This window comes from Neophocaena asiaeorientalis, unplaced genomic scaffold (genome assembly GCF_003031525.2).
Source record: "Neophocaena asiaeorientalis asiaeorientalis breed wild unplaced genomic scaffold, Neophocaena_asiaeorientalis_V1.1 scaffold629, whole genome shotgun sequence".
NCBI classification, from domain to species: Eukaryota; Metazoa; Chordata; class Mammalia; order Artiodactyla; family Phocoenidae; genus Neophocaena; species Neophocaena asiaeorientalis.
The window spans coordinates 7,158,623-7,183,431 of record NW_020175468.1 but is presented as its reverse complement, the minus strand read 5'-3'; the positions used below and the strand labels follow the sequence as shown (position 1 = coordinate 7,183,431).

At 53.6% G+C, this 24,809-nt stretch overlaps 3 protein-coding genes across 7 annotated transcripts in view; 2 read left to right on the top strand and 1 right to left on the bottom strand.

Annotated features, from left to right (window-relative positions):
- The window catches only part of ITPKC (inositol-trisphosphate 3-kinase C), a 17,140-nt gene extending 9,436 nt beyond the window's left edge, over positions 1-7,704 (top strand). The window contains exons 5-8 of the mRNA XM_024768300.1: positions 890-1,094; positions 3,204-3,305; positions 4,273-4,344; positions 6,251-7,704. Coding sequence (XP_024624068.1) covers positions 890-1,094; positions 3,204-3,305; positions 4,273-4,344; positions 6,251-6,454 — 583 coding nt within the window. The 3' untranslated portion in view covers positions 6,455-7,704. The remainder of the gene's footprint in view (positions 1-889; positions 1,095-3,203; positions 3,306-4,272; positions 4,345-6,250) is intronic.
- A 994-nt stretch (positions 7,705-8,698) lies between these two features.
- Positions 8,699-15,256, bottom strand: ACTMAP (actin maturation protease). Of its 4 annotated transcripts, none has more exons than XM_024768864.1 (7): positions 15,181-15,256; positions 14,241-14,366; positions 11,574-11,642; positions 10,928-11,052; positions 10,432-10,561; positions 10,267-10,337; positions 8,699-9,458 (listed from the first exon to the last, which is right to left on the bottom strand). In XM_024768864.1, the coding sequence occupies exons 4-7, from the start codon at positions 11,028-11,030 to the stop codon at positions 9,136-9,138; spliced, it is 627 nt and encodes a 208-aa protein (XP_024624632.1). In that variant the 5' UTR covers positions 11,031-11,052; positions 11,574-11,642; positions 14,241-14,366; positions 15,181-15,256; the 3' UTR covers positions 8,699-9,135. The 4 variants fall into 4 exon arrangements, with proteins under 4 accessions (XP_024624632.1, XP_024624630.1, XP_024624629.1 ...); XM_024768862.1 differs by having other exon boundaries at positions 15,033-15,235; XM_024768861.1 differs by having other exon boundaries at positions 14,241-15,235.
- Positions 15,257-15,617: 361 nt separating this feature from the next.
- The window catches only part of SNRPA (small nuclear ribonucleoprotein polypeptide A), a 10,744-nt gene continuing 1,552 nt past the window's right edge, over positions 15,618-24,809 (top strand). The window contains exons 1-6 of one of the 2 annotated variants that reach the window (XM_024768181.1): positions 15,618-15,689; positions 16,148-16,242; positions 19,056-19,228; positions 21,404-21,583; positions 23,619-23,792; positions 24,245-24,333. In XM_024768181.1, coding sequence (XP_024623949.1) covers positions 16,170-16,242; positions 19,056-19,228; positions 21,404-21,583; positions 23,619-23,792; positions 24,245-24,333 — 689 coding nt within the window. In that variant the 5' untranslated portion in view covers positions 15,618-15,689; positions 16,148-16,169. Of the gene's footprint in view, positions 15,690-15,721; positions 16,243-19,055; positions 19,229-21,403; positions 21,584-23,618; positions 23,793-24,244; positions 24,334-24,809 lie in introns of those variants that run through there. The other variant, XM_024768182.1, reaches the window with a different exon arrangement.

Sequence of the window (24,809 nt, the reverse complement as noted above, 5' to 3'; positions counted from 1 at the left end):
ACACACACACACACACACACACACACACTCCAACTCTCCCATTTCACTCTCTTAACATCTTTTGATAAACAGAAGTGTTTTTTTAATTTAGTTATTTATTTACTTAGTTTTGGCTGCGTCGGGTCTTCGTTGCTGCGCGTGGGCTTTCTCTAGTTGCAGCGAGCAGGGGCTACTCTTTGTTGCGGTTGCCGTGCACGGGCCTCTCGTTGCGGTGGCTTCTTTTGCTGCGGAGCATGGGCTCTAGGTATGTGGGCTTCAGTAGTTGTGGCTCGCAGGCTCTAGAGCGCAGGCTCAGTCGTTGTGGTACACGGGATTAGTTGCTCCACGGCATGTGGGATCCTCCTGGACCAGGGATTGAATCTGTGTCCCCCGCACCGGCAGGCAGATTCTTAACCACTGTGCCACCAAGGAAGTCCCGAGAAGGACTTTTAATTTAGTACAGGTTGTCAATTTTTTTCCTTATGGCTAGTAGCTTTGTGTTTAAGAAATCTGCCTACTCTAAGGTCACAAAGATCTTCTCCTATGTTTTCTTCTACAAGCTTTGTTTTAATTATCACATTTAGATCTGCAATCCACCTAGATTTAATTTTTGTATATGGTCTGAGGCAGGGATCGAGGTTCATTCCCCTCTCCCCACCGCCATATGGATATCCTACTGACCTAGCACCATTTACTGAAAAGACTGCCCTTTCCGCACTGAATTGTGCCTTCTTTGTCATAAGTTGGGTGAACGTACGTGTGTCTGTCTGTGGACTCTGTTCTGGTCCATCGATCTGTTTGTCTATTCTTGTGCCACACTGTAGTTTTGGAACATGCCTTGATATCGGGGAGTGTAAGTCCTCCAGCTTTGTTCTTCGTAATTTCCCTTGTTATATCCTCTGTGTCCCAGGACCTACCTGGAGGAGGAGCTGGTGAAGGCGCGAGAACGGCCCCGGCCCCGGAAGGACATGTATGAGAAGATGGTGGCTGTGGACCCTGGGGCCCCCACCCCTGAGGAACATGCCCAGGGTGCAGTCACCAAGCCCCGCTACATGCAGTGGAGGGAGACCGTGAGCTCGACCTCCACCCTGGGTTTCCGGATCGAGGGCATCAAGGTGAGGGCCAGGAGCTGCTAGCCTGTTTGTAGAGGGCTAAGAGCTAGATCTGAGGCAGGGCTTCCCAAGGAACCAGGGTGTCAGAGAAAGCGGGAAAGAAGCAGGATCTGGAGAGAGAGCAGGAGACTGCAGAGGATGGAAAGATGCACTAGGAGGGTTCCTGCTTCTCTCTTACCCCTGTGTCTATCACAGACCAAGTTTTGTTTACCCATCTGCCTGAAGGTCTCTTGATTCCATCTTCTTTCCCCTCCCCAAGACCAAGACCCTGTCCTAGTCCAGCCGCATCTTCTCCTGACTCAGCCTCCCTGGCCTCCCAGATGCTGGTCTCACCTCCTCTGATGCATCATCCAACACGGCAGCTGGAGGGGCTTTTTCCTCCTTATGGAGAAAAATGTTCTCTTTTCTTTATTTCTTTTTTCAAAAGTTGTTTATTTTATTTATTTATTTTTGGCCGTATTGGGTCTTCGTTGCTGTGCGTGGGCTTTCTCTAGTTGCGGAGAGCGGGGGCTACTCTTCGTTGCGGTGTGCGGGATTCTCATTACGGTGGCTTCTCTTGTTGCAGAGCACGGGCTCTGGGCGCAGGCTCAGTAGTTGTGGCTCATGGGCTCTAGAGCACAGGCTCAGTAGTTGTGGCGCACGGGCTTAGTTGCTCTGCGGCATGTGGGATCTTCCCGGACCAGGGCTCGAACCCATGTACCCTGCATTGGCAGGCGAATTCTTAACCACTGCGCCCCTAGGGTAGCCCCTTTCTTTCTTTTTTTTGTAAATTAAATCTAATCATTTGAATAGCTATTCACACAGCTCGAAAGTCAAAATAATATTATAAAAGGGTATATAGGAGAAATCTCTCTCCCAACCCTGTTGCCGTCCTTCCCATTCTGTCCCTCTACCACCCTCTCCTCGTGGGGAACCACTTTATCAGTTTCTTATATTTCTTCCTGTATTTACAAACAAATGCAGTTGTATATACTACCTTTTCCTCCCATTTTTTAATTTATTTATTTGGCTGCGCTGGGTCTTAGTTGCAGTATGCAGGATCTTTTTAGTTGTGGCATGTGAACTCTTAGTTGCGGCATGTGGGATCTAGTTCCCTGACCAGGGATGGAATCCGGGCCCCCTGCATTGGGAGCGTGGAGTCTTAGCCACTGGACCACGGGGGAAGTCCCTCCTCCCTTTTTCGTTTTTACAAAAGGTGGCATAGTCCTGGAGAGTTTCCCATATCATTTCGTAGAGAGATAGGAGATCCTCTTCCTCCCTCCCTCCCTCCCTTCCTTCCTATTCCTTCTATAATAGCTCTTTGTGGATGTGCCGCAGTCCCCTATAGATGGCACAGTGAAGCACTTTCATTTCTTTGAAAGGGTCCTGTTCTCTCCTGCCACAGGCCCTCTGCACGTGGTGTTTCCTGTGCCAGGAGTACTTTTCCCTTGTTCCCCTGGTTGACTGACTCCCAGTCATTCTCCTGACTCCTTCCAAAGTTCACTTCCTCTGGGAAGCCCTCCTTGAGTTCCGTCTGACTAGTTCAGGGTCTTTACCTCCTTTTAACTCCCTATGCTCCATTATTCTTATCTCCCTTTGTGATGATCTTATTCAGTATGTGTATCCCTCATCTGTGCTGTTACCTCCATGTTACCATTGCCCACAGGGCACCTGGCACAGCATGGCAGAATGACTCAGGGGGCTCTCTGTGCCCCTCGCAGACAAAAAATAACATTAGTCTCTTCTACTGAGTACTTACTTACCATGTCCTCCTTACGCCAGCTTCAGGAGGTAGATCCTAACACAATTCCCATTTTCCAGATGAGGAACTCAAGGCTGAGGCAGGTGAAGTGACTTGCTTAACGCCACCTAGCTAGGAATTAGCAGAGCCATGATTCAAAGCCAGATCCACCCGGCTCCAAAGCCCACCTGGCTAGATTGGCTCAACCAGGGGGTTCAAGGTTAGACCTGAAGGACTGGTTGCTCAGGAGTATGACTTGGGGCTAGGCAGGTGGGCTAGCCTCCCCTGAACAGCAGGTGAGCCTGGAGGTGGGTAGGTGGCCCCTGGAAGTGCCTGAGGCTGCTTGGTGTTGGGCGTGGGAAGGAAAAGGTATGCCACCCCTCATCCTGTAGAAAGCCGATGGGACCTGCAGCACTAACTTCAAGAAGATGCGGAAGCTGGAGGAGGTGACAAAGATGTTGGAGGACTTTGTGGATGGGAACCGCGCAATCCTGGTGAGCGGGACACCTATGCCCCCAAATTTAGCAGCTTAGGACCACCACCATCATTGTTCCTCCCACGTCAACAGTCTCTTGCCTTGGGCCGAGGTTGGCTGACACTGGCTGGCATTGCTCACCGTCAGGCCAGCTGGTGGGAGGGCCCTGCTCTCATGTCTGGTGGCTGCCTCACTGTCTCGGCTCCTGGCTCAATCCAGCAGACCAGCCTGGGCTTGTTCTCACGGTGGAAGCAGCGGGCCAAGAAAACAAGTGAAAAAGCAAAGCCTCTCGATGGCTAGGCTCAGAATGGCCACCATCATTCTCGCCATGTTCTATTGGCCAAAGCAAGTCATAAGACCAAGACTAGATTACAAGGGAAAGACTCCACCTCCTGGTGGGAGGAGCTGCTAGGAATTGTGGGTATTCATGTAATCTACCAACCACGCTCTTTTTTTTTAAATTTTCATTTATTGTGTTCATTCATTTATTTTTGGACGCATTGGCTCTTCGTTGCTGCACACAGGCTTTCTCTAGTTGCAGCGAGCAGGGGCTACTCTTTGTTGCGGTGTGCGGGCTTCTCATTGTGGTGGCTTCTCTTGCGGTGGAGCACAGGCTCTAGGAACGCGGGCTTCAGTAGTTGTGGCATACGGGCTCTAGAGCACAGGCTCAGTAGTTGTGGTGCACGGGCTTAGTTGCTCCGTGGCATGTGGGATCTTCCCGGACCAGGGCTCGAACCCGTGTCCCCTGCATTGGCAGGCGGACTCTTAACCACTGTGCCACCAGGGAAGTCCCCAACCACAGTCTTGTCTGTGCCACCCTGATGCATCCAACCCCTGCCCCCCCCATTTCCCCATGGCCCACTTTACCCCATTCTGGCTGGGGTATGCCTACTCCTTTGGGGGTATGGGATGAGGTCAGATCTCAAGGTGGGTAAGGACCCACAAAATCCATAAGCTAACCAAGAAATCCTCCCTCTCATGCACAGAAAAAGTACGTGGCACGCCTAGAGGAACTTCGTGAAGCTCTGGAGAACTCCCCCTTCTTCAAGACCCACGAGGTGCGAGCCGTGGCCACCATGGGAACAGAGGGCCCTGTGTGAGGGGGAGTGTCGGGGTCCAGGTGGTACTCAGCAGAAACCACCAACGGGGTCACAGGCCAAAGCTATAAAAGGAAGCCCCGAGTTTTGGGGTTTGCTTCTTTAGGGTAGGCAGCACGAGGGATTGCAGGGAGGTGGGACAGTTAGGAGCATGGACCCCAGCCAGGTGGCCTTGGGATGAGGCTGGCTCTGCCGTGTGACCCTGGGCATATGACCTACCCTCTCAGTCCTCAGTTTCCTCCTGCCGTGGGGAGGAACAATAGTACCTTCCTTATAGAGCTGCTGAGGTGGGAGATGAGCAAATGCAGAGCGCCGTGAGGAGCACAGAGGGGCTCTCGACTCCTAGCTCTTGTGGTTATTTTATACCCATGATTATTTACAATTCTTGTTACCTGCCTTCCTCATCTGGTGGCTGTCCCCATTCCCCTTTCCTCTCTCTCCGTTCCGCAGCCTGTGTCTCTTTGGAAACATTCATCTCTCTGGGGCTGTCTCAGAAAGTCCGTGCTGACATCACTGTGTCTATCTCCAAGTTCTTCCGCCTCCCCCCTCAAGCCCCTCTCTCCTCTTTTTCCTGATATCGCTGACTTCTGAAAGAGCACCGATCTGGGCGTCAGGCCAGCCTGTGTTCGAATCCCAGCCACCTGAGCCTGGGCAGCAGCTCCGCAGGCCTGTCTCCTGACCTGTAGGACAGGGTAACTGTAGCACCTGCCGCATGGGTGTAACGAAGGTTAAGTGGATTAATACAGTTAAAGCCCAGCCCACAGGAGCCCTGCAGTATGTGCCAGCTTTTATGGTCACGTTTGTTATCACCAAACATCACCCTCGTCACCCTTGTTACTGCCTTTGAGCTTTACACGCAAGTCACAAAGAGGAGGCCTGGGGACCCCACCTCTTATGTCCTCAGGTTTGGTTTCACCTGCCCGGTGACTAAACGTTTAAAAAAATTAGTTGCCAACATTGAAAACGTGATAAAGATGTAAAATCGGGATTTCCAGTTTGTCTTGGCACCACGAGAGACATGGTAACCCTGGGCCGCTCGCCACATGCCAACAGCCATCCAGAGCTGGGTAGCGTCTGCCTCTGCTGACAGCCGCCTGCTTGCTTGCCCGGTCATCCGGGTTCTCTGGGAGCACTGGTGTCTGAAACCCGACTAGAAAAAGGGAGAGGCTTGCAAACCTGGCATTAGATGACGGGAAGGAATGTATTTCTAACTAAAAAAGAAAAAACAACCCGGTATCTCCGGAGGGCTGTGTGGCCAGCTCCACTAGGCAGCTTGTGAGCTGTGGAACGTGGAATGCTGCAGTGACCCCAGGAGGTGGGGCAGTTACCATCACCCCCATTCTGCAGGTGAGGAAACCAAGCCAGACAAAGGAAGCCACTTGCCTGGCGTCACGAGCAGCAATCGGCTGGGGCTGAGTGGTTGCTGCCCTTTCCCGCGGGGAGGCATTATCCACTCCCTCAGTCCCCGCCAGGCCCCTCTGACGGCTTCAGGATCCTGCGGGCATTTGAGTTTGTACCCCAGCTTGAAAAAGGATAACAGTTAACACTGTTTGGCATTTGTTTATACGGGCAACTCTTCTAAGAGCTTTCTGTGGATTAATTCACACATATAATATGCACAGCAACCTTTGAGGTAAATGGTACTCTTATTCCGTTATTCCTACTTTGTACGTGAGGACACAGAGATAAGGAGAAGTTACGTCCCCTGCCCAAGGCCACACAGCCGAAAGTGGCAGAGCTAGGGTTTGAACCCAGGCAGCCTGGCTCCAAAGTTCATGCCGTCAGCCACCCTGCCCAGCAGTGTGTGGGGCCGGGACCTTGGCCAGTGCCTGCCCCTCTCTCTAACCTCCTGCCTCTCCCTCTGCAGGTGGTAGGCAGCTCCCTCCTCTTTGTGCATGACCACACCGGCCTGGCCAAGGTCTGGATGATCGACTTTGGCAAGACAGTGGCCCTGCCTGACCACCAGACGCTCAGCCACCGGCTGCCCTGGGCTGAGGGCAACCGCGAGGACGGCTACCTCTGGGGCCTGGACAACGTGATTCACCTCCTCCAGGGCCTGGCCCATAGCTGACCTGCTCGCCCACCATCATGTTTATTTATTGGATGGTGCCCGTGTGGCCGGAGGGGCCCCGAGATGCATGGGGGCCTGAAGCCCAGCGATGGGAAGGGTTGCACTGCACACCACGCAGGACCAGTGCAGAAGATGCAGAGGGCCTTGGCCATCAGGTGGCACCGCACCCTCGGGGGCGGGGAGATTGTTAAGAGCCCGAGAGGTGCGTGCCCTGGCTGGGTCCTGCGGTGAGTCAGAACCAGACTGGGTCCCCTGACCAGCCAGGAAGGCTTCTGAGGGGCTGCAGAGGCCACAACTAAACCACACGCCCTGAGAGGACACAATGCATGTACTGCAGGGCACGGGCGTGACCTCAGGCCTGTCACCACGTGGATGACTGTAACCTCGGCCTCCTCGTCAGCCCCTCCCTCTACGAGCTGGTCCCTCGCAGGCCCGAGAACCAGACCTCATTTGTGAGCGAACGTAGCAGCCCTTGGTTGGCCCGCCCTGGAGAGTTATAGCCCAGTCTCTTCATCTGGCGTCCCTCCAAGTGCTGACAGAGGCTTTGAGGGTGTGGCACCCTGGGACTGGCTTGAGAGCTGCCACCGCTGGGCAGGGCCCAGTTCACCCTGTCCTACCCGCCCTTGGCCCCATGGGCTCCTGCCCTGCTCCTGGGAGAACTCTGCTGACCCCCCTGCAGACTGAAACCACAGCCACGTCCCATGCCAGCACTGTGACCAGCACCACCTTGTTCCTCAGGCCTCAGCCTCGGGACGTCCTCCTTCTGCCCTTTACCCTTTTCTGTCTCCTCCCTCCTAGCGGACTGTGGCGGCAGGAAGGGCATTCAGAAGGAAAAGGGAAAGCAGGCTTGGGAACCAGCTGCCTTCCTCGGGAGGGCCCCCATCCCTGGCCTCTGCTGTGAAGAGGCCCCGCTTGGGCCTGCGGTGCAGGGTAGGTGGGCCTGCAGCCTGGTCCAAACCAAAGACCCCAGCACTCTGAGGTGTGGGTGGTGCCCCTCTGTCCTCCTGCTCCTAACTTTGGGTTCCTGGCCCACAAGGCTGGGCTTGGGGAGGACAGGTGCTCCCCCTCTCCCTTAGCCAAAGCTCTAACGTGGTCTTCCAGCTGACGTGTGCTCCTTTTCTACTGACCATCTTTATACTTATTTATATGAGAGGTAGTTGTTAAGACGGGGCAGGGCTGGGGAACAGGAGGCAAAACTGTTTCGCTGCCTTCCCATGACGACACCCCAATAAACAGCACATTTACAGTCACCTTTGTCTTTTGCATCTGGGGTTTGTGGCCTCAAAGCTCGTAATTGGAGCAGTAGCGCCGGGTGGGGTGATGGGATAGTGACTGGTCTGGGGTAGAGGCAGGCTCAGAGTGGGCGGGTTCATTCATCCGCTTCACCGAGTTGCTACTCTTGTGCCTGGCTCTGTGCGGCGGACACAGGGGTGACCAAGACAACTCCAAGCCCTGTCCTCCAGGGCTCCCAGGACAGTGCACCAGATATAGTGCCACCCAGGGTGTCAGGGCTGGGGTGGGTAAGAAACACTACACTGTAGTTTCTAATAAAACCCTTTGTTGGGCATGGGGGACACAGCAGTGACCAAGACAGATCTGTTCCTCCCCTTTCGGAACGGATGCAATAGGTATTCGATAAATGCTCTCTCTCTTTCCCTGTCCCCCCTCCCCCATCTACCTGGTTTGAATCCCGGCCCTGCCGCTTGCCAGCCATGTGACCTTAGGCCAGTGACTGCACTTCTTCAGGCCTCAGTCTTTCCATCTGTCAAACAGGGAGGATCTAGTACCTTCCTTACAGGGTTGGAGGATTTGATGAGTTAACGGGGGTAAAGGGGTTGGCACAAATAACTAGTCTTAGAGGCTTTTGCTTTTGTTTTTAAATCAGAACACATAGGTGGAGGAGGTGCTCAGCCAGAGGGAGTCTTCCCAGAGGAAGTGACAAGGAGCCAGGGTAGAGCAGTTCCAGAATTGTCTGTAACACAGGGCTGGGGGGTGGCGGAGACAGGACACCTAGGCACCTGAGAGGCCACTATGCCTGGCTGGTGGCAAAAAGCGTGACGAAGAACAGCCTGGGGTAAGGGAGGTGACCTGGGGCGGGGTGAGTTTAGTCCCTGCCCTGCAAGAAGTATGCCGCGCTGCACCGCGTGGCATGCAGGGTCTCAAGTTCCCCCCGACCAGGGATCAAACTGTACCTCCTGCAGTGGAAGCGTGGAGTCCTAAACACTGGACCGCCAGGGAAGTCGCTGGTTTGCGTTTTAAAAGGCTTCCCTGGCTCCACATGGACAGACACTGGGAAGCAGCAGGCGGTCCAGAGAGAGGGCGGACAGCAGCCAGAAACGGGTGGCTGTGACACTGAGGTGGGGTGGACAAGCCCTGGGGTCTGAGCGTTTGTCAGTCTCTCTCTTGCAGAGAGGGAGCTTGTCTGTGGGGCTCCTGGCTATAACCCCAGCCCAGAGTAGGTTACCAATACTGGGGGACGGGCTTGGGGGAGCTGAGGCCCAGGATTGGGACTGGATGGATTCGGGGGGGACCCTGCATGAAAGATCTCTGGTTGGAGGCCCAAGCCCCCAGGCTGTCGTACAGAGGAGAAGATGGGGCACTCTGTGAATGGTGACACAGCTGAGCTGTGGCTGCGCCCCGTCACCCCGGCTCGGGGCTGCAGCAGGCTAGTGGCCGGAGTCCTATGGTCGGAGGAGCAGGGCCTGGCCGCAGAGGCCGGCCCGCACCCCACCGACGGGCACCACGTACTCCCGGCCATCGGCGGCCCGAGAGGGCGAGAAGTCTGTCAGCTGCAGGTTGCTGTCCCGGACTTGGTCGTAGTCCCACAGCTGGTAGTGCCAACTCTTGCCCTGCTTGGCGAGAAGGTAGACGGCTCCTGGGAAGCCTTCCTCTGGCAGGGATGGTGGCTGGCGGGACGTGCCGGGTGCTGGGTGGAACAGGCCTGGCAGCTCAGGGTCCTCCTCATAGCCGAGGCTGGGCATACCCTGCACACCCAGCAGGACTCCTGGGAGGAGAGAGGGAGGCTGTGAGTGGGAGCTGAGCCCTGACGAGGGGCTGGGGCTCCCTGAGTCCCACCACAGCCCTCCAGGGTAGGTGCTGCCTCCATCCCCACACTGTCACAGAGAGGTCAGCACGGGCCAGCAGGCAGACAGCTGGGCCGGGATTTAGACCCATGGTGTTGGGCTCTAGAGCTGCAGGCATTTTAAGTCTGGCCTCCAACAGCCTGTCAGCACAGGGAGGTGCCGAGGCAGCAATGAACAGTGCAAACATCGTCAACTAGTTGTCACCAGCTGTCCGGAAGAGCACTGCTCAGAGAGGCACGCACACAAGGGATCCTCCATCCAGGCCACCTGACGTGCAACTCTGGCCTTCTCTCAGGCAGGTGCAAAGACGAGGATGCTGACTGTAGCTAACACTTACCGAGACATGTAACATACCAGGCACCATTCAAAGAGTTTTACGTCCTCTGCCTAAGATGTGGGTGCTACTTTTGCCTTCATCTCCAGATATAGGGCAATGGAGGCCCAGAGTCACAGAGCCTGGAAGTGGCTGGACCAAGTCTGCAGCCCAGACTGTCTGATCCTTGTCTGCGCTCTGAGTTTCTGTTTGTGGAAAACCCTGATTGGCGGACACTGAAGTACCTGTTGCTGGCCAGGTCCCTGCTAAGTACCCTGTAGGGACAGGGATGGCCCAATCCTGGTTCCTGCCTTGGGTAGTGGGGAGGTGCCAGTGCGAGGGTAAGAATGTGAGGAGGGGAGACGGGGCTGGGGAGATCCAGGGTGAGGGCACAGGGCATGGGAGGGGGGACCCACCTGCACTCACTGCCCAGTGGGCCTTGTGGCCCTTCCTCTGACACGGCTCGTGGTTGAAGTCCTCGTCATAGCTGGCACTGGGGTTAAGGCCAAAGCTGTGGTGTGGCTGTGGGACCCACCCGTCTCCACCCCTGCCCTGCTGCTCCCTCCCTGGCCCTGGGATACGGGATAAGCAGGGGATGTCCGGCGACAAGGTGCTGTAGGACGTGGTCTCTGTTGGGACCACCCAGGCCGCCGTAGAGCACCTCTGCCTGGCAGCCCAGTGCCTCTTGGGCCAGCCTGCCCATGTCAGTCACTGCAGGGACAGAGCAGACACAGAAAGACTGATCGCTGTGTGCCTGGCACCATGCCAAAGGCTTTCGGGAATCAACGCCTATAATTTTCACCTTGACCATCACCTCTTTGAACAAATGCAGAAAATGAGGGACAGAGAGGGTCAGCTGCTTGTCCATGGCCACACAGTAGAAAATGGCAGAGCTGGGATGGAAACCCCAGGTGGCCTGGCTCCAGAGTCCACCCTGTGACACTCTGCTCTTCGGTGGGGGGACAAGGGCCTAAAGAATGGAACAAAGCCCCCTTATGTGCCTGGTGTGTCCTAGCCAAGCTCTCCAGTCCCCTCCTGCAGAACACCTGGCTTGAATCCCTTCCACACCCAACCTACCTGAGAACATCTCCCCCTGGGCCGTGTAACCTCTCTCCATGGCCATCTGCACCAGTCTCTCCAGGGGGGTGCCGCTGCGGGGTGCCAGGAGAGTGCCTGCCATCCACAAGGCCACCAGCCCGCACCTGGGGAGACACAGGCCCAGCCCCCCAACCCCTAACTCGTGTCTTTCCTGGGCCCCCTCTCGCCTGGAAACTGGAGTGTGGGGAACAGGTTTGCCGCCCTGGGGGAATTCCCTTCTCCTCTCCCAGGCCAAGTGGGGAGACCTGACTCCCCGTCCTGGGACAGAGGCTGGCCGTGGCCTGAACCAGGGCTGGAAGGCTGGGGGTGTGGGTGGGAGGGTAGGGAGAGATGTCACCTGGGCTTCTAGGAGGAGCAGGTGCTAAGATGGAGTCGGAGATAATGGACCAGGTTCGTCTGTTCACTTGCTTCTTCGTTCCAGCTGTTTACTGCGCATGCACCCGGGACCCTCACCTGGTAGGTTCCCCCCTCCCTCCCCTCCTCGGCCTCCTCCTTCTCCCCAGGCTGCCTGGCGTGAACCCACTCTTCCCACACTCCTGGGACAATCCTCACAAAGCCTGGCGAGGGCAGAGGCTCAGAACGCACGGCCGGCCAAGGGGTTGGGGTCCCGGATTAGGGCACGTACTGAGGGCCTTCTTGGATGAGGGAGGGCAGGTCAGCACAGAAGAGGATCCACTGCAGGTCACTTCTGAAACTGAATCACAGTCGCATTCAGGTCACGTGGCAACCAGCTCCTAGGGTCCCCCCATCGAGGGCTGGCTGGGAGTGGGGTGTCACAGATGGTGAAGGGGAGGAGCATGGGCTCAGCTGTCCTGAGGCCTGAGGGCCGCTCTTGGCTGGGTCCGACTTCCTTCATCCCTGTTGAGACTCCTCCCCTCCCCAGCCTCAGTTTCCTCATCTGCTCAGTGGGAATCATCCTTCTGCCTGCTGCTCCCTGCTCTTTCTCTCAGTTACTGAAGGGGCAAAGAGCGGATGTGCAAAAGCTTTGCAACTAGGAGCCAGAGGGATTAAATTATTAGAAGGGGTGTCTCTACACCACGGATGAAAAAAGTAATCAATAGTCAATCTAAAAAAGAAAGAGAAAATTTTATTCGAGCCAACCTGAGGATTATAACCTGGGAGAGTCTCTCAGAACGCTCTGAGGACTGTTCCGCCTGGGAGAGATCAAAACACAGTTATATATGTTTTTTTGAGACAAAGCGTTGGTTATATGTCAAATGACATATTATTGACAGTTTACTCAATCCAGATCTACAAGTACAAAGCAAGTTATGGGTCATGGGTCATTGCGATCCCTTAACAAAGTTAAGAAGGAAAGCCGTCTCCTAAGGAGTTGTGACCCTTGATGAGATCAAGAAGAAATGTTATCCCCTAAGGAGGTCTGGTTAATACAAACGCATAATACACGCTAAATGGGAGGGAGGAGGCCCCAGTGGGCAAAGAAAAATTTCATGTTTAATATTCTCTTGTCTTGCCATAAAATATGAATTTTATTTTATCAATACCCAAACTCTGAATGTTTTTCCCCTCTCAAACCTGTTTTTCAGGCAGTTAGATAAGGTGGGAATCCCTTCCACTCAGCCTTGAGCAAAACCAGGTAACAACTGCTCCAGGCCTAAGAGATCACCTTGATAGACTCCTCACAGGCTTCACCAGCCCCATTCTTGGGGAGGCCACTCAGAATATTTTGGTGATCCCAACCCCTCCCCTCTCTCCCCCACCAGGGCTCAGGAGGTGCCGGGCAATGTGCTTATATTTCTATCCCAAAGCCAGTGAAAGAGTAAGGTTGAGGGGGGCACCTTCCTGATGAAAGGAGATGATTATCCGCACAGTGGTTCAAAGCAGGGAGCCCCAGTGCCATGCCCTTCCTCTCCTAAGCACCGTGGCTAAGTGACTTCACCTCTATGAGCCTCAGTTTCCTCGTGTGGAAAATGGGATAATAATAGTTCCTATCTTGCAGGGGGAGGGATACATTAGGAGTCTGGAATTAACAGGTGCATACTGTCTATAAAATAAGACCTACTGGACAACAAGGACCTACTGTATAGCACAGGGAACTATATAGTCAAGATTTTGTAATAACCTATGAGGGAAAAGAATCTGAAAAAGAATATATACAGACGTATATATGTGTGTTTTTACATATATATATCTCTGAATCACTGTGCTGTACACCTGAAACTAACACGACATTGTAAATCAATTATACTTCAATTAAGAAAAAACAGTTCCTGTCTCATGGAATTGCTGAGGTTAAATTAATAAGTAAAAACACTTAGAACAGCACCTGGCATACAACAGGTAGTTGTTACTTGCATTAAATTTGCCTCATTACGGGGGAATTCCCCAGCGGTCCAGTGGTTAGGACTCTTCACTTCCATTGCAAGGGGCACGGGTTCGATCTCTAGTCAGGTAATTAAGATCCCGCAAGCTGTGCAGCACAGCCAAAACAAAAAACAAACAAAAAATTTGCCTCACTATGGTTGGGGCGTTTAGTGCAGATTATAAACTTGTCTAGAGAGCTGGAAGTTTCTTTGGTGAGTCTGGGCAGGTCACTTGTCTCTCTTCCCTTCAGCCCCGGCCCAAGTCTAGCCCCCTCCCCTCCTGCCTGATCTCCTGGTGCTCCAGCTTCCTCCTGGGCCCCTAGACTCCAATCTCACCACTCCACTCCTCGAAGGCGGTCTCTCTCCCTCCCTGGAAGGGCACAGATCCATTCCACAGCTCCCCAGCGCCCTCAGGACAGTCCACCTTCCTTCACACGCCTGCAACCCCATGCCCTGTGTGGTCTGCTCCTGCCCACCTGGGAAACCCCACATGTGCCACCTCCTCTGTCCCAATAAAGAACTATTTGCAGGTCCTTGAAAAGAACATCTTTTCATGTCACTCTGGGCCTGGGCACAAGCTGTTTACTGTCCTCATCAGGTACCCTGGCATAACTTGCTCCACAGCACTCAGGGATCCCCCTCCTTCAGGCAGGCCCCACTGACCCCCCAGCCTCGGTCGGGCACTCCCTCTGGGCTCCCTCCTCATGGCTCTGACCACTCTGGGCTGTCACCGGTGGAGGGAGGGATCTGTCTCTCCCACTGGACGAGGTGCTCTTGTGAGGGCAGCTTTCCTCACTGCTGAAGACACACCGCCACTGAAGGGGGTCTAAGGAAGGGGGCTGAGGCAGTCAGACTGTTTGACCTTGAGGAAATGGGAAACCCCAAGAGGAGATGGCAGCAGTGATCTGGGGACAAGTGGTTGGGTGAGACCCTGGGTGGGTGGGAGGGAAGAGGCATGGGGACCCTACCGGTTCTTGTGCAGCTTCAGGAGCCTCTTCACGTCCTCTCTGCTCCTGGGGACTGGGCCGGCCCTCTCCAAGGCCTCCTTCAGGAGCTGGCTCTTCTCCAAGCCGAAGACGTGAGGGGGAGAAAACCTGGTGGTAGGGGGTGGAGGCGGCAGTGGGGGTGGTGGGGGAATAGGGGTCTGGAGACTTGAGGGAGAGGGTGGAAAAGCTAATTCCGGGAGATTTGGGGGTAGGGGAGGAGGTGGAATTATGGAGGACTGGGATGCAGGGGTTTGGGGAGGAGGAATTTGTGGCTCTAAAGAAGGAGAGCATGGAGAAATCATTTTGGGGTCTGTGACTTGGGTTGGAAGATGGAGAATGAGAGAGGGAAGGATCCTCCAAAATGTGCTGGTCGCAGGGATGGAGATTTTGAAGGTTTTAGAACTGAGTTCCAGATTTTGGGGCCTGAGCAGTGGGACTGAAAACACCAGGGCTAAAATCTGGAACCTTGGGAGCTGGGATTGAGGCTGACTTAAACCACAAGGAATCTGAGGGTTAACGGGGTCCTTTAATGTGGAACCAGATTTGTGGTATAAGTTGGGATGCAGGGCTCAAGGAGTGACACTTAGTAGGAGTTAACTTCTTATCCCTGGCTAGATTTGGAAACCTGGTGTTCAATTTCAGGACATGAAAGCGCAGACTCGGGACGAGGCACCTAAAGCGTGGGATTTACGGCCCCAGTGCTAAAGACTTGGGGCATTTAGAATAGATCGCCCCTTCGCATCCGAGACCCGAGATTGGAACCTTAGAGCTGACCTTTGAGTCAGAGGTCAAGAGGTCAAAAGGACACCTGGCAGGGAAAACAGCTTAGTTGTGGAGAAAGTCCTGAAATCAGAGCGCAACAGGAAGAGTCTTGTGGGTAGGGGAAGGCTCATAGATCGGAGGTCGTGGAGAGCCGCGATACCGTTGGGATAGGGTACGGAGTCGGGAAGTAAGACGCGCCTCCCCTTCTAGCAAAATGGCGGCCGCAGCGCACAACCGCTCCCAAACCCGGAAGTAAAACTCGCAACTCGTGTCCGCCCCTTTAACAATCACGTGACAGAGAACGCGTAGCGGCTGGGGAGAGGTGGGGCTTCCAAAGAAAGGCCTCCGAAGAGACGGCCGCAAGAACCGCGTTCCGATTGGCAAGAAGCGCGAGAGGGGGCGCGGCCTTCACTGATTGGTCCGTAGCCCCGAGTGCCGCAAAAGGAGGAGGGCTTGCAGGCGGTGGGCGGAGTTTTCCTGCCGAGGCGGGAACCCAAATGTCGTTTTGATTGGCGAAAATCTGGACCCAGGATTCTGATTGGTCAAGCTACCAGGTTTCCGCGCAGGGATTGGCTTGTAGAAAAACAAAGGCGGGACCAGGAGAGGAAGTTTTGTGGTCGGCGCTCAGCAACGTAGCAGAAGCCACTAGCGGGAGCTGAGACTCTTTCGGTGAGTGTCCTTGGGCGCAGGCGGCCATGGGCGCCTGGCGGGTGGAGGGCTTGGCGCGCGGGTCTTCCCGCGCCTCGTGTTGGGGAATACTTTTCCTGCTGCTCGAGGCCAGGGCTCTGCCAAGTCGTCCCTCCCTCCTTAACTGCCTCTACATCCGGGCTTTTTCTCCCGGACCGCCTTTGAGGTCGTGGGCCAGTGGGAATCGCCACCTAGGACACTCGCCTACTGAGTCGCGTAGAGCATCCTGGGACTCGTAGTAAACCTCACGAGATTTCCCTCACCACGCGGGGAGGAGAAGCGGTGTCTTGCGTTTGCTTTGTTTTCCGAGCTGTTCTTCCCTCTTCCCTTCTCTCTGCTTTACCTGACTTCCTCTTGAAAGGAAGATCCCTAAACAGCCCGCGTTGGGACCAAGGATTTGCAGAAACCCAGGTCCGAGTGGGACTTTTTCATTCTTTCAGCCCTACCTCAGCAGCTCACTCCATGGCAGTTCCCGAGACTCGCCCCAACCACACTATTTATATCAACAATCTCAACGAGAAGATCAAGAAGGATGGTGAGTTCTCGGGATTGGCCGGACTCCAGGCTATCCCGCAAGAGCCGGCTCCCTCTTCTGTCCCCAGCATCCGTGTCTCTTCCTCAGCCTTGTCCATTCAAACTGTTAGAGTTAACCCCTCGACCTTTGCACGTGCTCCTTCCTCTGCCTTTAACATTTCCTCAGTTCATCTTACGCTCTGCCCATTAGCCTGGTCACTTACTCATGCTTCAAGGTTTCACCTCACAGGACCCCTCCTCCAGGATTCCTTCCCCCTCCCTTTTCCACCCACGTGCCTGCCTCTGACTTCCCATAACCCTGGACATCCCCCTTCAAGCCCTGATTGTTCTGGGCTGTCATGGGGCTGTCTCTTTCCTGGCCTGTGAGTTCCAGGAGGGTAAGAACTGCAACTGTCTTGGTCAGTGATTAGCCCACAATGAACTGTTTCATTTCAAAATGAAAATGAAATGAACAATAATGATGGCTAACACTCAGTACGAGGTGCTGACGTAAATACAAATCTTGGTTACTTTTAATTTGCACAGCAACCCTGCAGGAAGGACCTATTCTTCCCATTTCTCGGATTAGGAAACTGAGACTCAGGGGTGATATGATTTGCCCAGGGTCACACAGCACTGAAAAGTGGTTGACGCCACCAGTATGGAATTCTGCTTAAAAACTCAATTCTTGACATCAGACATACTTTTCCATTTTCTTGAGCAAGTTACCACTTTTTGTTGACACTCATTTTCTATATAGGAAGACTGGGCAAAGTCACATCTTCTCTGTGTGGGTGTTATGGGGATTATATTAGATAAACTTCCATTCAGCCATTCAGCTTCTTTTTATGGTGCTCAGCGGTTAGTAAGTGTTGGATAAGTGTTAGCTCTTATTTTTCAAGAAAATTATTAGGAGAACCAAAGGAGCTCGCTGGGATTAAGTTTGATGTTACCAATAAAGTTGCTGTTGAAGGTAATAAAATGAGCCACGTAAATCCCTCATATACTTCTAGAACGTTGTGCCCAGCCAGTGCTTTGTGGAGCTGGGGACACACTGGTGACTGAGACAGTCCTGGCCCTAGCTTCATGGAGCCACAGTCCAATAGGGATGACAGACCTGCTACCAGACGGTGATATCCCAGAGTAGCTAGGGCCATGATTGGGGAAGCACAGGCAGAGTTGTCAGGGTTGAGATGGGGCACCTAGAAAGAGGTATTCATTCAGTTTCATAGAAAAGGAGACATTTTGGAAAAGCCTAACAGGTAGAAGAAGCAGTATTTATGTTATTATTTATGTTATGATGTGGGGGAAGAGAGTTCTTAACTTGGACCAGCACATGCAAATATCCATGGGCAAAAGAGAGCCCAGGGCATTCTGGGAACTACATGTACTATAGTTTTGTGTGTCTGAGACTTAGAGGCCTATGACTCATGGAGAACGGTGCACTCTGGCTCATGGGGCCTTGTGGGCTGGGTGAGGTGTTGGACTTTGTCCTGAGGGCTTTGGGGAGCCAGGCAAGGGATGCAATTAATTGTGAAAGATCTTTCCAGCTGTGGAGGGTGAACTTGAGTGGGCAAGAAAGGAGACTGGGGAGAGGCCCAGAGTCCAGCGGAATGACTAAAGCCCAAACTGGGTTCATGGGGATGGGGAGTGGAGACAAAGCCCAGAAATGTCATCAGAATTTTTGGCTATTTGCTTCCCTCTTTACCCTGCCCCGCCTTTTCTTTCCCCTCCTGTATTTCTTTGACCAAACATCTTAAGCTCAGATACCTTCTTTGCATAAGACTGGTACCCTTTTCTTGCTGTCAGGTGTGGCAGTTTGCTAGTGAGGTATGGTGGTACTGGGTTCGGATGGGCTTGGCTCCTTGTCCCTGTCCTGGTGCTGGCTCTTCAGGGTCTTCCCAGCACCCTTGGGACACTCCTCCTGGGCCAGTGACAGACCCTCTGAGAGCTTCTATCCATGGTAGTAAAATTGAGACAGTTATAACTGCTGCTTCATGGAGTGGTTGTAAGAATGTAGTGAACTTATTTCCATAAATCATTTAATGGTACCTTTATTCATGCAAAAGCTTTTGGAGGTTTGTGTGCTGGTGACCGTACTGCTCATGGGGATAAGGTGATAAATAAGAAGGCTTGTAGCTCTTCAGAAGGAGAGCTAAACAACAAGTAAACAAACATGATGTCAAGAGGTGGGAAATGCCATGAAGGAAGAGCAGGTAGGGCCCCAGGAGTGGGGAAGAGTGATGTGAGAGGGCACTTACTCACACAGGGTGGTCAGGGAGTGCCTCAGGTGGCAGCATATCTGCTGAGCCCTGGTTGAATGGAAGGAGGCCATGTACACATCAGAAGGATGCTCCTAGTAGAGGAAGCAGCCAATGCAAAGGTCCTGAGGCAGAGTTGCTGTGATGGGCCTGAGAAAGGGCAGGAAAGCCAGTGTGGCTGGAGCTATAGGAGTGAAGGTGGAGTGTGGGGAGAGATGAGGTGGTAGAAGTCAGCCAGGGCCACATCAGAGGGGCGTGTGTCAAGGTGCTGGAGACAATGAGAAGAAGTGCTCACATTTATCGAGCGTTTACCGTGTGTCCTTTGTATGTGTGACTCACGTTCCTCGTACAGCGACGTTGTGGGGTAGGTACTGTTGCTGTCGATCTCTTCCAGAGGAGTGCACGTGACCACTTGAGTGGATCTAGGCTGCTGCTGGTATTGCTCTGTACTCGTTGTCAGTGGACTGATGGTTTCCCTCCTGGGCTGCGTCTTCTCTGCAAAGGGGAGCTCGAGACGCAGGACATGATACCAAGGCCTCCAGTCACCTATGGGTCTTTCCTCCCCCCACCGCAGAACTGAAGAAGTCCCTGTACGCTATCTTCTCCCAGTTTGGCCAGATCCTGGATATCCTGGTATCACGAAGCCTGAAGATGAGGGGCCAGGCCTTTGTCATCTTCAAGGAGGTCAGCAGCGCCACCAATGCCCTGCGCTCCATGCAGGGTTTCCCCTTCTACGACAAGCCCATGGTGAGCACTGGGTGTGGAGGGTGTGGGTGTATGCCCGTGCAAGGCTGTTGCAGGCTGGATGGGTCTGGACTTCTGTTGCCTGTATTCCAGACCATTGAGGACGGGAGTTTCTCTTGCTAGTCCTCAGCATCCACTGTTCACTGCACTGGGGCTGTGGAAACACCGTGATCAAGGGAAGGCCCAGCTCCGCCCTCTCGGGCCCACGGTGCAGTTGGAGAGACACGCCTGCCTCCAGATGGCCATGACCCGGAGGGGTCGGGGCTGGGACCGGGCAAGTGCACAGAGCTGGGGGAGCTTAGGCGCGGCCTCTCACCCATTCTGGGAGTTTGCCAGGAAGCCTTTCCGGATGAGTAAGACTTGGAGAAGAGTCGCTGGGGGAGGAGAGGGAGAAAGACAGTGGACTAAGGCCTGGAGATAACCAAGAGCACGCGTAGTTGAGGAAGTGAGTCAAGTTCCCTTAGCTGGAGTGAAGGGTGGGATGTGGTGGGAGGGACTGGCCTGGAGAGCCAGTCAGAAGTCAGGCTAAGGAGCTGGAGTTGGTCCTGAAAGTGGACTTGATTCCAAGGGTGCTGGGGAAGCAAGGGAAGCTTTTTGGGGACTGCCTGTGGCTGTTGGGTAGGGGGGTTAGGAGGGAGATGGGGTTCCGTTGTGAAGGTGAGGCTGGGTTGGCTCCCAGGTGGTGGGGTTGGGCCGGGACCAGGGCAAGGGCCGTGGGATGGGAAGAAGTGGGTTACGGATGTTCAGGAGGCCAAGTGGACAGCCATGGGGACTGCCGTCCAGGAGGTGAGGAGTGGCTTAAAGTCCCTGCCCTGAACTAGAATTCCTGCTGTTATCAGTGGGAGATGTTTTTGGTTCTTCGGGCTTTTTCCTTTGTTCCTCAGTCAGTTTTCCAGTTTCACCTGATTGTAATATGCTTCCCTGAACCAGTTCCCTTGGGGAGGTGAGAGAAGTGTCAGTGCCTGCAGGTCCCAGGCAGGTCACTTCATGTGGAAGACACTGGCCCCGGGTTTAGCGGGGCCGCCTGGAGCCCTCACCTCCTTCTGGAGTGCGCCGCGATGTTGCTTCTCTGGAGTGGCCAGGAATTCACTTTTGAGGACTAAAACCAGTAAATCGTTTTGTGTAGACCCTCCTCCCCTGCTTTTCTCTGAAATCATCGCTTGGACCATATGAAGCACTGAGCCACTGTGAGTTCTGTCAGTGAGTCCTGTCAACTCTACCTTCAAAACCTCTACCAAAAAAATAAAAGAAAAAAACCAAAACGTCTCCAAAACAAACAAAACCCTCCACCCGTTCTCGCTCCCCCCCTGCCACCCACCTGGTTTCAGCCGCCACCCTTCTCCCTGGTTTGACACCTGGTCCTCACAGGCCACTCTCCATCCCGTGGCCACAGCGCTCCTTGGGAGTCACAAGTGAGAACTCGTCACTCCCCTGCTTATAACACTCCTGGCTTTCTCCCTCCTCATCTTTGTTGGCCTCCTTGCTTTTCCTTGAACACACCCTGCATTCCTTAGCTCTTTGATGGCTGTTCCTTTGCTAGGATGCTCTTTTCCTTAGATGTCTGCGTGGCTCCCTCCCTCCCTCTGTCTGTACACCAGTGTTTTCTCACTGAGGTCTTTCCTGGCCACACTCTGAAAATTTCACTTCTTAACTCCTCACATCCCCTTCTCCAGTTCACTTTTTAATCTCTGTCATATCTTTCCCAGTGAACAGACTCCATGAGAGCGGGGGCTTTTGTGTGATTTGCTCATTGCTGTACCACCAGAGCAGATATAGGTGCTCCATAAACCGCTGAATGAATGAGATTTAGCCTGGAGGCTCAGTTCTCTTCCTGTGTGATGGAAACCCCCCTGCACAGTGCTCCTGTCCTGACCTTGTTTCCTTCCTTCTGCCTTGGGCCTGATGCTTGGGGCTGTCCCATCTTCCCTTCAGAATCTCAGCAACCACTGACTGGGCACTTGCTGTGTGCCAGGCACCGTTTGGAGCACTTTCACTCATGGTCTTCACGATTGTCCTTTGAAGTGGGAAATACCGCAGTCCCTACTTGACAGATGAGGACGTTGAGGCCAAGTGATTTCTGTGACATTACTCACCAAGCTCCTGGCAAGGTCTGATTTGGCATCCGGGTGGTCTGGCCCCAGACCAGTCTCCTTAACCCTTCTGCTCTCGGTTCGGCAGCGCATCCAGTACGCCAAGACTGACTCGGATATCATTGCCAAGATGAAGGGCACCTTTGTGGAGCGTGACCGCAAGCGGGAGAAGAGGAAGCCCAAGAGCCAGGAGACCCCGGCTGCCAAGAAGGCCGTGCAGGGTGGGGCGGCTGCCCCTGTGGTGGGCGCTGTCCAGGGGCCTGTCCCGGTAAGCTGGGGCCCAGAGACACGGCCTTCTCACCACCAGGTCTTCCTCAGCCACGTGGGCTGGCTTGGGGGTGGGGTGGGGAGGGGTCTCCCCTTGTGGATTCAGACTCCCCCCTCCCATTTTTCTTAGAGAGATTGTGTGCCTGTCTCTAGGGAGGGGTTGAGCATGTGAGTGACGGTATCTCCACTTGGAAATGTCTGTGCCTGCCTGCCTGTTTCTCAGGATCTTTCTTTCTCTGTCGCACTGTTTTGTTTTCTCTTTCTCCTTGACCTTGATTTTGCTGTCTGTGTCTTCTAAGTCAATGTCTGTGTAGAAAGTCCAGAGAAAACTACTAATCAACTATTAGGATTTAAAAGAATTTAATTTAACAAGGTTACCAGATACAAGGTCAGTATGGAAAAAGTCAGTTTTATTTCTACACTTAGGCCACAAACATGTAGACTTCAAATTGAAAGATAGCTCCGAGGAGTAAATCAACAAAAAGTGTGCAAGGCCACCCACTGAAACTATAGAACATGGCTGAGCGAAATTGGAGATGACCTCATCAAATGGATAGGAAGACTCACTGCTATTAAGACTTCAGTTCTCTGCAAATTAATTTAAAATTCAACACAATTCCAGTCAAAATCCCAGCAGGGACTTGTGGGGACAGACAGGCCGTCTGTAAATGTCTGGAAAGGCAAAGCAAGGCAGACGAGAACAAAGCTGGGGGCCTGCTATATAGTAATCAAGATGGTATGGTATTGGCATAAGGGTAGAAAGATGGACTAGTGGGGCAGAATAGAGTCCTGAAACATCCACACGTGTATGTAGTCACTCCATGTATGTCAAGGTACCACATGCAGTCCAGTGGTAAAAGGGGTTTTTCCCCTAGTAGATGATACTGGGCCAATTGGATATCTGTAAGGGGAAAAGTTAGCCCTGCCTTAACAATGTATAAGTTACTTTGAGGTGAATCATAGACCTGAATGTGACAGCTACAACAATAAACGTTCTAGAAGAAAACAGGAAAATGTCTACGACCTTGGTGAGGGCGTGAAGAGTGGAAACATCCTGTTTTCTAAACAGGATACAGAAAGCACCAAGTATTAAAGAAAAGATGGACGGATTGGACCCACTCAGGTCTCCGAACCTCCACGTCGGCTTTTCTGATGGGTTGTGCTCTATTGTGTCTTGTGTCGGTGATGGTGTCTGGCTTACCATCGAGCTTCGCCACTCTTACCGTCTCCACTCTTCTGAGCCCAGCTTTCTGTCCACCTTTGACTCTTAGATGGGATTCCAGCTCCTGTCTCCCCTGGGTGCACACGCTCTTGGCCTTTAGGCTGTCTCCCTTCCCCTTGCCACCAGCGCTCCCACTTCTTCACGCACCTGCCTTGACCATTCCTAGCTACCTCTGCCTTCCACTGTCTGTTCTTTGGGCCTGTTTCTTTTTCCATGAAGTTTAGTTTTAGAAGCAGGAGTACAGCATGCTGCTTACAGTGTTTATTTCCACCCCTTTTAGTTGACAGTGTTTTTGTTTTTTTTCCTAGGCTATTTTTCTACTCATATGTCTCTAAACAAAGTTAGGCCCTTCTGGCGATTTTTTTTTTTTTTTTCCTTTGGCCACGCCACATGGCATGTGGGATCTTAGCTGAGCACAGGCTCAGCGGCCATAGCTCATAGGCCCAGCCGCTCCGCAGCATGTGGGATCTTCCCGGACCAGGGCACGAACCCGTGTCCCCTGCATCGGCAGGCGGACTCTGAACCACTGTGCCACCAGGGAAGGCCCCCCTGACCAATCTTTATATGTTAAAAAAAGTTTTTTTTGAAACTCTTTGATTTAATGTCTGCTGTGACCTTGGGTCTGTTTTGCTCCATCCGTCCCTCTTTGGGTGACTTTTTTGCCTTTTCCAAGACTGGATCTTTCTCCCTGTGTCTCTCACACCCTGGGTTTCCTGGAACAACCTTTTCTTCTCTCTGTTTCCTGTCGTCACTGAAAGCACACCTCCTCCCACCTGCTGGCACCCCTCTCAGTCCTGCCCTTCTCTCCCTGCAGGGCATGCCGCCGATGACTCAGGCGCCCCGCATCATGCACCACATGCCGGGCCAGCCTCCCTACATGCCGCCCCCCGGCATGATCCCGCCTCCGGGCCTTGCACCCGGCCAGATCCCACCAGGGGCCATGCCTCCACAGCAGCTTATGCCGGGACAGATGCCACCTGCACAGCCTGTAAGTGTCTGGTCCTCCTGGGGTCTGCTATAGTCAGAAGACAGGAATGGCAAGGGGCTGGTGGGAGCACTGTTTTAGGTTGGGTGGTCTGGGCAGTCCTCCCTGAGAAGGTGATACTGGAGAATGAGGATGTAGCAATGGTGTCAGGTCCTGGGACAGAGAAATTGGTGTGTTCGTTGGAGCAGCTTGGGAAGGTCACGGTGAGGCTGGAGTGGGGGTAGGCTGCATCTCGTTTCATTCAGTGAACGTCTGAGCACCTGCTTATGGGTACAGCAGTGCTCTCTTGTGGCTTACAGTCTAGGGCGGGCAAGACAGGCAACAACACAGGGTATGTCAGGTGCAGGACTAGAAAGAATTCAGGAAGGGGTGGGGTGGGGTGGGGCAGGGGCTGGAGAGCAGGAGGGCTGTAGATCCCTGACCAGACTCAATGGGCTCCCGTTGCTCTCCTGCAGCTTTCAGAAAATCCACCAAATCACATCTTGTTCCTCACAAACCTGCCTGAAGAGACCAACGAGCTCATGCTTTCCATGCTTTTTAACCAGTAAGTGGGGCCTGTGGCTGACCGGGGGCCAGAGGGTGATGGCCAGGAGGTGTCACCGTGGGGATGGACGAGCTTCACAATTCTGCTGGTGGAGTCCCAAGCCTGCATAGGCTGTACAGGCGGGACAACGACTAGAGGTTAAAAGGAGGAGGGTGAAGTCGGGTCTGCAGCGGCGGGGGGTGGAGGGCAGCAGTGGGCAGCAGAGGCCAGGGCGGGTGGGCCGTCCTCTGCCTTCATGGGGCTGCAGTGGGGCTCCAGGCTCTGTGTCTCATCTTTGCAGTCTCTAAATTGGACATAGGCAAGTCAAACAAGAGTGAGATGTCACTGAACACTGGCTAGACTGGTAGGAGTCAGCCTGTTTAGACTGCAAGTATGGGAGGTAGGGATGCTTGACCCCCCGTGCCCTGCAGATGGGATGCAGAGCACTGCGGGCGTTGTGTAGGGTAACTGGCCACCGTTTAGTCATGCTCACCTGG